General features: G+C 36.2%; 1 protein-coding gene across 1 annotated transcript; it reads left to right on the top strand.

Annotated features, from left to right (window-relative positions):
• The first annotated feature begins 2,467 nt into the window (after positions 1-2,467).
• Positions 2,468-10,601, top strand: LOC306873511 (meteorin-like protein). Its single transcript, XM_079422853.1, has 4 exons — positions 2,468-2,699; positions 5,279-5,667; positions 9,480-9,539; positions 10,178-10,601. The coding sequence occupies exons 1-4, from the start codon at positions 2,602-2,604 to the stop codon at positions 10,495-10,497; spliced, it is 867 nt and encodes a 288-aa protein (XP_079278979.1). The 5' UTR covers positions 2,468-2,601; the 3' UTR covers positions 10,498-10,601.
• Positions 10,602-12,393: the final 1,792 nt, after the last annotated feature.

Genomic DNA, 12,393 nt, shown 5'->3' with positions numbered 1-12,393 from the left:
CCACCATTCATCGTGTGTGTGTGAAGCTGGTGAGTGTGTGTGTGTGTGTGTGTGTGTGTGTGTGTGTGTGAGAGAGAGAGTGTGTGTGGAAACACTGTTTAATAGAACATAGGAAATTACTTTTCTCTAATATCTGACCGCTACACACACACACACACACACTCTCACTCTCACTCACTCACTCACTCACTCACTCACACACACACACACACACACACACACACACACACTCTCTCTCACACACACACACACACACACTCTCTCTCACACACACACACGCTCTCTCTCACACACACTCACACGCACGCTCTCTCTCTCTCTCTCTCACACACACACACACACACACGCTCTCTCTCTCACACACTCACACAATGCTCTCACACACACACACACACACACACACACCATCACTCTCACTCACACACACACACAAACTCTCTCTCTCTCTCTCTCTCTCTCTCTCTCACACACACACTCTCTCACACACACGCTCTCTCTCTCTCTCTCACACACACACACATATATTTATTTATGTATTTTTCTGAAAATACTGCAGTGTGCTGGATGGAGAAACTGAGAAGTTTATAAACAGATGGCATGGAAGAAGAGAGTACAACAAAGAAATTATTCTTAAGCTATGCTCCAAATGTACCATTTACCATTGAGATCACTGAGATCTAACTGTGTGTCAATATGTGTCCCCTCTTTATCTCTCTTTCCTTTTTTCTGTCCCTCTTTTAGGATAAACTTGAGGTCCTGGGAGTTCTTAGAGGTTCTAAAGTGGTTTTTTATGCATTTGTTGATGTCAGTTTTTCAATAATAAATTCTCATATTTTTTACATTTTTACTTGGGGGTATTGAGGGGGACTCTGCACGTGTGTGTGCATGTGTAATATTTGTGGAAACAACATTGTTAAAAAAGATTTGAAACACAGTCTCTGAGCGCTGCTACTTCACAGGACTGCAGAAGGATACTTTCTCGAAAACAACAAATATTACCCAGAATTCATTGTTTTTTGCAGGATTTTACTGTTGTAATGAAAAAACAGGATGTTACTGTCAGAATATGGCCTTTTTTTACACTGTATACATTGCCATTAGAGTAAAATTACTGAATCTAAACATAGGAGCCTGATAGAAATGCTCATGAAAGTTTCAGACGCACTTAGAGAGGCTTTTGCATCTGAACTCTTCAAATGTATATTTTATATCTATTTTTATCTAGCTGTTGGAGTGGGACTGAATCAATGTTGTGCTCGTGTTATGGCGCTATATTCGGTGAGCGGTCGTGTCCCGCGAGGCGTGTGCAGCCGTAATAACAGCGCGCGACTCAGCAGCATCTGATAGCAGTGTTTATAGAGCCCAGAATAACCGCAGCCACCTCGAGACACACGCCTGGAGTCACACACACCCTACAGAAGAGCCATGCCAAATACTGAATATACAGCCTACCGTTATTTATGGTTTTTGCCAGGACAACGAATTTCGGTATAGGCTATGATCACTGTATAGTAGCCTATTGTGTGTGACAGTTACACAGTCAAATACACAGAAGTACCCATGTTTTTGGACATGTTCCATGATAGTTTTGTTTACAGTAGACTGTACGGTTGTATCATGATGTTGTATCTTCAGTAGGCTACTGTTTGGGACTTGAAGGCCTACATTGAAGGTGCTTCACATACAACCACAGTACCACTAAATGGGGTTATAAACTTAAGTTATAACTTAAGACTTAAATAGGACTTAATTAACATAAATACAATCCTGTTCAAAAGGTTGGGATCAGTAAGATTTTTAGCGGGTTTTTTTTTTAGTCTATTATGCTCACTAAGGCTGATCAAAAATACAGAGAAAAAAACAAAAAAATACAGGAATATTATTAAAGGTTAAGAAGAACAGCATTTATTGAAAATAGAAATCTTTTCTAATCCATTTAACACATCTACTGAATGAAACTAATTTCTTTTTTTTAAAAAAAGAAAGAAGGGAAGAAAGAAAAAAAAGTATCCTGAAAGAAATAAATAAAGAAAGAATCACAGGTCCCAAAAAATATTAAACAGCACAGCTGTTTCCAACATTGATGATAAATCATCATATTAGAATAATTTCTGAAGGATCATGTGACACTGAAGACAGGAGTAATGATGCAGAAAATTCAGGTTTAATCACAGGAATAAATGATATTTTAAAGCACATCGAAATAGTTACTTTGAATTACAGTAATATTTCACAAAATTACTGTTAGATATATATATTATTTTCATTTGTGTATATTTGATCAAATAAATGTAAGATTGATACGCATAAGAAACTTCTTAAAAAACAAACAAACAAACAAATATTCAAATTCTTAATGATCCCAAGCGTCTGAACAGCAGTGTAAGTGTGTTGGCGGAGGTGTGTCGCGTGTTGTGGGCGGGGCTTGGGTTTGTATGAGGGAGAAAGTTTCTGCGGGTCTCTTCTCAGTGTCTGGGGTTCAGACTCACGCGCGATCATGCTCTTCATCCCGGATCTGTCTGCTCTTGATCCGGTCATGTTGTTTCTGATGTGATCCAGAGCGGCGGTGGTTTGAGATTTTCTACAGACTAGAAGAGATTGATGGGGGTTTTGAGGATGTTTTTATTCATTCTGTTATCAGCTCTGGTCCTGTGTGGATGTGCACAATATTCCAGTGACCAGTGCAACTGGAGAGGAAGGTGAGTCTTGCATTTCAATCATTATAAAGGTCTTAAAATAAAACGCTGTCGTTATTCTGTCCGGAGAAAATGCCTACAAAACTAATTACACATTAAAAACTATTGTTTTTGGATAGTACTTTGCATGATTGCATTGCATACAAAACAGGCTAAATATTTTATAAAATATCCTATTGATCATTGTCAATTCATCTTGCATGTTTGTAGCTATATGGAAAACTTTTGTAGACTATGCATTTTAGTACTATATAGGCCTATATATATATATATATATATATATATATAAACCCATTGCATCTTACACTTCTTAACAGTTATTGGAAGTCTTTGCATTTAAGAAATTATATATATATATATATATATATATATATATATTTTTTTTTTTTTTTTTTTCTTTGTTAAGAAGTGTAAGATGCAATGGGTTTAAATAATGAAATCCTGTGAGAGCTAGGTGATGGGGAAGGTCCGGGCATGCTCTTAAAGGACATTTATTACATTTTACCTGAAGACACTGATTCGCGAACCGATCGTCCTTATGAACCACTTCTTAACCGGAACGATTCGGATTCAGAAGGTTTGTTCGTAAATTATTACTCCAGTGGATTACAACTTTGTTTAAGCGTGAAACGTTTAACATGTATGCATCATTAGATCGCATCTGACACAATATACTTTGTCATTACAAGAAAATAATACGCGAAATGATTCACGAACTCCAAAAATGAACCGTTCGAAAGAATCGATTCACTAAAATGCATTCGCTAAAGCGAAAAGACGCCACTGATTTGTTTTCAATCGTATCTTATACGCCCATATTGATGTTCGTATCCATCTGTTCTCTCTCTCTCTCTCTCTCTCATTGACTGACTGTGTTTTGTCTGTTCTCTGGTTTAGTAGCTGACTCGCACTTTTCCTTTGAACTCCTTCATTTGACTCCTTGAAGCAGACCGCGCTGAATCTGGCCTCTATTACGCGCAGCGAGCTTAATTGACTCCAGAAAATGATTTAATAACGTTAATTAAAAGCAAGCCGGATGAAATGGGGGTCATGAGTGCGAAACTCGGCTCTTTTGCTCTGAGGACATTTGGCACTGATTTCAGCAGAAACCAAACCCCGTCTGTTTAATTATAACACCCCAGCTGGAGTCCAGCCATCATCCTCATCCTCATGAAGACCCAGTCCTTCAGTATTTGGTGGAAATGCAGGAATATGATCAATCTGTATTTTGGAATCAGCCAGTAGTTTTTAAATGCATGAGATTGGACAAACTCAACTAGTAAAGTGAATGGGGTTTTCAATGGTGCTTTTTTCAGAAGGAGGTCATGTTTTTTCATGCTGTACACCTGAAGAGTGTAAATCTCCAAGCCTCTGCAAACCCATCAGCTGCAATCCAGCCGAAACAGACACAAACGCTGTAATCATCCCGAAATAAGCCAAATCACAACCACTTAAAAGCTCTGTGGCGGGTAAAATGACAAAGTCACATCTGGATGAAAGCTTGTGCCATATATCGGCATGTAACCCTTCTCATATACGATACGCTTCTTGACTTCAGGTTGAGCTGATATCTCACACATCTGACATCTGATCTGTCCTGATGTTGCTCTTGGAGATGAGGAGCAGGTCACGGGATCAAAGCCGTGGACATCACAATTGGTCAAGCTCTCAGATTTCTGTGCCATTTGAAAAAATTAGCAATTCGTGCACTTTGGCTTGAACTAAAATAATAACAATAAGAAATGTATATAAATATTGTAAACAGGAATACAAATGACAAAAGCCCATAACAAAGTTAGTAAAACTAAATTGAAAATATGAAGATAATTCAAAATATTAATAAATAAGTAGATAGGCCTAGATGGTAGATATAGTAGATGCAATACTAGAATAACATTGGAAAGTTGGCAGTGCATGGCATTTTACATTCTTTAATGGTTTTATATATATTATTATATATATTTTTTTTATTATAATTTTTTTCTGTATTGCTAAAATTGTGCATTGCTAAATTAGTGCATATAAATACAATAATGAAATACATTTTGTGGTATTTTAGTTTTTCTATTCTATTACAGTATTTGTTAATAATTTAATAGTATTATTTAATATTTAATATTATTTAATATTTTAAATGAGCTTATACTTTCAGTTTTATTTTAAGTTTTACTAATTTTGTTATGTGCTTTTTCATTTTTATTTTTTATTTATTTATTTAATTGAGTTTTAATTCAGAAAAAATGTGGAAAACATCTGATTATTATTTTATATTATTTTTACTTTTTGCATTAAACATTTTGAATCTGTTTGGCTGTGATTCAGATTCCCTTGACTGGGGAAAAAAAAAAAATATATATATATATATTACAGGTATTTCAAAGCAAATGCATAATTTTCCAGATAAATAATGAATATTGTGTAAGATTTTCAGTTCTCCTGGAGTGTGTGTGAAGTTCAGCTGATACTGAAAAGCTGTGATTCTCCAGGAGGACTGTCCACCAGGGTTTGTGACAGTATGTCTCGGTCGTGCAGCGAGCGTTGAGGAATGATCAGCTCTGTTTGTGCTCTCTGTCTGTCTGCAGCGGGCTGACACACGAGTCTCACGCCCGAGACGTGGAGCAGGTGTACCTGCGCTGCGCCGAAGGCTCTCTGGAGTGGCTCTATCCCACAGGAGCCGTCATCGTCAACCTGAGGCCCAACCTGCCGTCGGTGGAGGGTCCCCTGCGCGCCTGCGTCAAGCCGCGGCCGGACTCGCGTGGGGCCAGGCTGTATGTGGAGCAGGCCGGAGTGCTGCGGCTGCTGCTGTCGGAGCAGGACCAGGCGGCCGGACGCGTGCGCTGCTTCAGTCTGCACGAGGGGGTGCTGTTCGTGGAGGCCTCCGCCCGCCGGGACATCAGCCGGAGAATCGCTGCCTTTCAGTACCAGCTGACCTCCACATACACGCCTGGAGACCGGCCCCACTCACATACAGGTATACTGACAACAAAACTGTCTCAATTCAGACTTTACCTCCAATATGTATACACTTGCCCTGAAATGCCTTTAAAAAAATTGTTTTTATTATTTTATTTTTATTTTCACACTCAAAAGAATCATAATCACAATCATAATAACATTGTTGTCAAATACATCCAATACTAGAAGTAAAATATAATAAGAATAATCAGGCATGATTATTACACTTTTTCATTAAATTTATGCAGAAAATATATATTTAATATTTATTTATATACAGCAATTTAACAATACACAAATTTGTAGTTGTTTAACATATATATATATATAATATGTTATTTATATACACCAATTTCACAATGCACAATATAATTTTTTTAATACAGAATACTACTACTACTAATATTAATAATAATAATAATTACCTGTTTTTTATACAAAATGAAAACATGTAAAATGCCATCCAGGGACATCTTGACAATAATATTTTTGTATTAAATACTTACTATAATGTATATTAAATTTGATTTTGTTTTTATATTTTCAGTTTTCATTTTTGTGTAAGATTTAGTAATTTTGTTTTGTGCTTTTTTCATTTTTATATTTTTTAAACATTATTTAACTTTTGTTCTACTTTATTATTATTGTCATTGTTATTATTTATTACGTTTTCATAATTTTTGTACTTCAACTTGTTGCTAATGCAACATTTAATTTTTTTTTTAGTTTTGCATCTAATATTTAATATGCTGTATTTATTAGATACATTTTTCTGATCTTTTTTAGCTTATTTTAAATAACTTGATTTTCAATAGTTTGTGTGCATTGGTTTTTAATTAGGATGCAAATGAATAATCAGAGTTCTGCACTGATTCACTGGTTGAAACATGAGAAGAAAAGGAACTGTGTGCGTTTTTTGCTTCTGAAGTTTTAATAGTCTTATATTCCTGATACAAGTAGTGCGTCCGAAACTGGTTCACCGATATGATCATCATAATATTTACATTGTTAGTGAATTGTATATAATAATAAAAAAAAAACAATATTGAATATATTGTAAATATTCACCATATTACCCAGCTCTAGCGTATACAGGAATATGTGTGAAAAAGTGAGTGTTGTGTTGGGGGTCGAATAACAACACTGTCCATCATTCACATGAAAGACTGGTTTAGAGAGGTTGTAAAACCTAAACCCATCCGCCCCCGCCGCTCCCCCGGATCTATGTTCAGCCTGACATAAGAAAATAAACAGTCTAATCAGGAGGCCCGCCGGGGTCAACCAGCCTGTGGAGCTGTCAATCACAGTCTCATTGGTCCGATACTCGCCCAGGTCCACTCTCATTGGTTAGTTTGATATGAAAGACCCTGTTGTATTGTCTGTGATGGTGAGATGAACTTAATAGCTTCAAGAGGGATTTGTAGTGATATGATTCCGTTCTCTTTGTAAACAATCACATCCTGCATACTGAAATATTCATGATTCGTCCTTCGTTTCTTCCACAAAGCTACCTGGAGTTCCCTTCAGAATGCCTTTTTCTTTTGTTACCCTTCCCCCTCTCTTTTCCCTTTTTTCCCACTCCATTCCCAGAGGCGTTAGATTCATAAACATGTAAGTCTTGAGCTGTCCTGAGCTCCTCACCTGTTGGTCTCACTCACACTCACGCTTGGACAGGCTTCTGATGGATCTACACGGAGTAAAGTGTGTGTGCATGTTAGTGAAACCAGGTGTTTTTAGGAATGTCCAAACTGATCTCTTGTAAGCAATGAAAGTGGACCCTGATTTATACAAGCTCAAGCTCCATAAAAGTAACGTAACAGTCATCCAAATGACTAAAATCCCATTTCTGTCAGTTTTTCAGTCAGTAAATTTTATTCTGTTCATCATAGGGCTATCAAACCGTGATTTTTTGGTTCATCTGATACTTTAACTGAAGTCTGCGGTGCTCATAAGACAGCTGTTTCAGTCATTGATGGTTCGCAGAACAATCTGAGAATGTTCGATTTTTGAGAACATACATTTATTTAATTGGACTCTCATAATAAAATAAGATCGCTGGTCTGGAGGCTTCAGCTGTGTGTGATCAGTAAAACAAGACGGACACCCGTCACAATCTCAGCTCCGCATGTTAATGAGCCGTTAGCCGCGGGTGGAAGGTGATCAAAGTTGTTAAAGAGCAGTTTAGAGCGCTTTGATTCGGGATCTGTATGCAAGTGTGAGTCTGAATGTGCTTTTATGTGTTAAATCAGGTGTGAAATCACATTTACATTGAATCATTTCACAGGGCGAGTCTGGAGATCAATGCTTTACTTTTACATTTTACCCAATTTGTCAGTCTAAACTGAATTTGATGTGGAAAATATGTATGACACTGTCTTCTAAAACATGTAAATACAAACATGCAGCACGACCAGTGTAGTCTGATTCACTTCTGATCTGCTTGAATCATTGTAACGAATCAGAACATCTGACTCACTTGAGTGAACTATGACAGCCTTTTTATATAATAAACTAAATTAAACCACAATAATACACCTATAACATTAAACTGTGAATCTTTAAAATATAAAAAATGTTACTAATTATTGTGCTTTTTTCTGCTGTGATATCTGATGAGAAAAGGAAGAAAAGCGAGTTTGGCAAAAGACGGATCGATCGTATTATACGCTAATCCCCATTGCATTACTCTCCAAACTCCACCACTGCAGGCGATCATTTACGCCGTCCAACGAGATGAAATGAACAAGACACAAGTGTGTTTTTTCTCAAGATTTAATAAGTTTTTCCTCAAAATGTAATGTTTATTCTCAACGTTTTATTTTCGACTTTTTTCTCACAATTTAACAACCTTTTTCTCGTAATTTAATGAGTTTATTCTCAACATTTTATCTCAACTTTTTTATGGCACTTTTATCAACTTTTTTCTCATAATTTGAGTTTATTTTCAACATTTTATTTCGACTTTTTTATCAAAATTTAATGTTTATTCTCAGCATTTTATCTCAACTTTTTTTCTCGCAATTTAATGAGTTTATTCTCAACATTTTATCTCAACTTTTTTCTCGCAATTTAATGACTTTTTTCTCGTAATTTAATGAGTTTATTCTCAACATTTTATTTAGACTTTTTTATCGAAATTTAGTGACTTTAATCTCGAGATGGTTTTATTTATTTTTTATTATTGCTTGGCCCTAATCCTTCCGTTTAAAAATAACCATTAAGGAACGTTCTATAATTGTTTTTTTAATGTTGTGAATATAAAACCTACTCTGAGAATTGTCATAATAAATGTTTTTGGTTCACAGGATATACATATTTACGATGTCACTCTCACTGAACATTGCGAGTAACACAGACAACAATTACAATAGTAAAAACTGTTCAAATACTGAAAGGCTAAACAGCACAAATATGCAACCTTTAAAAGTATTAGGCACTGGAGGAGCTCTAATATCATTGGGTGGATTTTTGGGTAGACTTTTCAAATATTATGTGCAAATCAACCATAAAAGCATTCTTTAAAGGTACAGGTGTTTATTTTACAGATGTTTAACATGCTGTAATGTGGTTTAATCTCAGTCAGATGCTGGGTTTGGCGGCAGGGAAGGCAGATAATGATGATAATATCTGAACGGGGTCAGAGGGCAAAGGTCAGAGATCACAGGACTCAGACACAGCTGGAGTGTGACGGGTGTGACGCAGCACAGGCCTGACGTGTCTGAGGAGGAAATGTGTCTCCAGTTCCCTGCGTTCGTGTGTGTGTGTGTGTGTGCCACAGCTGCAGTCTCAGACTCATGTAACGTGTGTGTGTGTGTGTGTGTGTTTTAGCTGCATGCAGACCTTGTGCTGATGAGGAGCTGCTGATGGCGATCTGCACCAGCGATTTCGGTAAGATAAACCTGATTCTAACTGCTCTAAACTATTAGTTTCCCTGCCAAAATGTACCATATTTTCCTGAAAATAAGCCATACCTGACTATAAAGGTCTTTGAAATTCTTGTCCGAAATTTTTGCATGTAAAAAAATAAATACAACCTCACGTTGTGTCAATCACATTTACACACTGCCTCTGAAACATTCATCCGTCATAAAAAATCAGGTTCGATTTTCTGCGTTTTCGCATCCGTTGCAAGCATTTTGATAGGAAAGGATGACTAATACAAAAAATAAAAAAAAACGCATCAGTGTGCAAGGACCTTAAGTCACACAGTCAAAACTGCATTGTTGAGAGAAAAAACTAAGTTGCAAACTAAGTTGTACTGGTTAATAAAATAAAACAGACTTTGTTTTGCATGCTTGATTTTAATTGCAATTTTAAGACACTTTGTAATAAAAGTCGCAGCACGTTTCAGATGCTAAAAAACTCAACTTGAATTTCGGAAAATAAGTTAATTAAAAAGAAAACACTTTGTGCATGTTTTGCCTGTTTAATATTATTTGCGTTATATAAGCTCTAGCACGATTCAGATATTGTGCGTTTTATTCTGTAAATCGTGGTAATCTCTGTCGCTGCTCTCTGTCTCTCAGTGGTGCGTGGCAGGATTCATCATGTGGAGGAGGAGGATGAAGACCAGGCGTCAGTGGTGGTGTCGTTGAGTCACGTGTATCGTCAGAAGAGCCGTGTGTTCGTGTCCGGCGGGGGGCGCGGGCACGGCCGGTGGACAGGTCGTGTGAAGATGCCGCGGCGCTGTGGCCCGCAGGCGGGACAGGGCGAGTTCCTCTTCACGGGAGCCGTGCGGTTTGGGGAAGCGTGGCTGGGATGTGCTCCGCTTTATAAAGACTTCATCAGACTGTACCGCGCGGCTCTGGCCGTGGGAACAAACCCCTGCCACATACACACAGACTGAGCAACCTCTGCTGAACTTAACGCACTCTGGTCAATCTCATGAAAACATCTGGGTTATTTTATTATTTTTTTGATTCATGCCTAGGTCCAAGGTCGCATTTTATCCCAAAATCAAAAGGAAGAAATAAGATATTACATTTAGGATGCTTAAATAAAAAACAGATTATTTTATAACCAGGTTTTGAAATACTTTTAATAATAATTAAATACAATTCCCCTCCAAAATTCTCATTACTGCATTTCACCCAGAGGCTTTTCAAAATTATTATTATTGTTATTATTTATAATTAATAATTTTCAGCTGGGATTTTCTTTAGATTTATTACTGATTTAATTTTACATTAATACAATTAATCAACATAAATTAAATTGAAGTAAAATCCGGCAAATATGTATAAATATTTCACTTATTTCAATATTTAATTTACTTTAACATTACTGAAATAATAATAATAATTATTATTTGTTATTATAAATAATATTATTTGTAAATACATTGATTTATAAATATTACAAATATTTAAACAAAACTTAATAATGCATACCATGGTCCAAAATTGTCAGAATGTTAGAATTATTATGATGATATGACGAAAAAGCAGTAACATAGTATATACGTAGTGAAATAGTTGTATATAATGGCTCTATTTGTAGTGCTGAATTGAAATAATAATAATAATAATGTATGGGATGGGATATCCAGATCTCAGTCGTCAGTCCTCCCTGAGGGTTCAGATCTTGGTTACAGACAGAAGTATGTTTTTTTGTCTGTTGTTGCCTGATTCCATACGTCTTTAAGCCATACAGAGAAAGTGTGTCGTGAGATGAGCTCTTGCCTGCACTCGTGTGCTGCTGCGAGACGATGAACGCTGCTTTTGTTTAAAGCTTTGTTTATAGTTATTGAGCAGTCAATTCTTCTGACTGACATCTGGACTGTGTTCATGTCTTCGCGAGTGAGTTTGAGTGTATTGTGTGCGCGTTTATGCTGTGTTTGTTTCCTTGGACTCAGAAATAGTCTGGAATAAAACACTCCTAATGGAAACATCATGGTGTCGTTTTCTGTGTTTGTGTTGCTGGGTGTTTTCTGTACAAACTGCCCAACTGTGAAGAAAATTGTGAAATGTTCGTATTATCATGTGAACGCAAGTGATGTCAGCTACACAAGTCTGATGTTGCTGCTCAAAGTACATTACCTGAATGCCGTAACAGGATTTGAAGTAAACGTTTTCAATTAAACTGCGAACAGTTGGTTTAATCAATTCTCTGTCTAACCCTACCAGATTAACTTTGATATATAGCTTGCTATAACGGTAACACATCTCATTCCACTGAATGGGTGCCATTTGCTAGACTGAATGTAGTAATACACATATTTAACTATTCAAAATCTGTATTGATCCATCTCAGGTAAGAATTTTTTTACACAATTCTTAAGTGGAAGATTTATCTCAAGTCATGTTACCAGAACTCTAATGTCTTTTAAAAAGCATGTTTTAAATTATTTCAACAAATTCCTTCATTTCCCCCTCAGGCATGTGTTTATTTTAAAGAAATGGTTGGTTTCATGGTAAAAAAAAAAAAAAAAACATTATTTTCATCATAAAAAGTCACTATTTATCTACAAAAGGTGTATTTTTCAAAGTACACAAACCCAATTTTTTCATTTTAAAGACGAACCTCAAGCTAATCAGTTTTCTATGATGCAATTTATTAAACAATAGGATAAATTATGGACCAAACTTAATTTAATTTATTAATTATGAACCAAACTTTATACTAAAATAATGTATACTCCTCCACTTCCTGTTACCCATTTCATTCCTGTTACTAAATAGTGTTTTTCTTTTAAAAAATAAAGAGAAACCACTATTTTTAATTTATTTTTTTTATATTAGTA

The sequence above is a fragment of the Barbus barbus genome (assembly GCF_936440315.1).
Source record: "Barbus barbus genome assembly, chromosome: 8".
In the NCBI taxonomy this organism is placed as follows: domain Eukaryota; kingdom Metazoa; phylum Chordata; class Actinopteri; order Cypriniformes; family Cyprinidae; genus Barbus; species Barbus barbus.
Note: the sequence above shows the minus strand (reverse complement) of the source record. Positions and strands in the feature narration are given on the sequence as shown.

Bases quoted from the DNA above. Each gene is read 5' to 3' on its own strand.
- LOC306873511 (XM_079422853.1), top strand. From the start codon at position 2,602: ATGGGGGTTTTGAGGATGTTTTTATTCATTCTGTTATCAGCTCTGGTC. The intron at 2,700-5,278 runs GTGAGTCTTGCA...GTCTGTCTGCAG, and splicing joins CAGTGCAACTGGAGAGGAAG to CGGGCTGACACACGAGTCTC. The intron at 5,668-9,479 runs GTATACTGACAA...TGTGTGTTTTAG, and splicing joins CCGGCCCCACTCACATACAG to CTGCATGCAGACCTTGTGCT.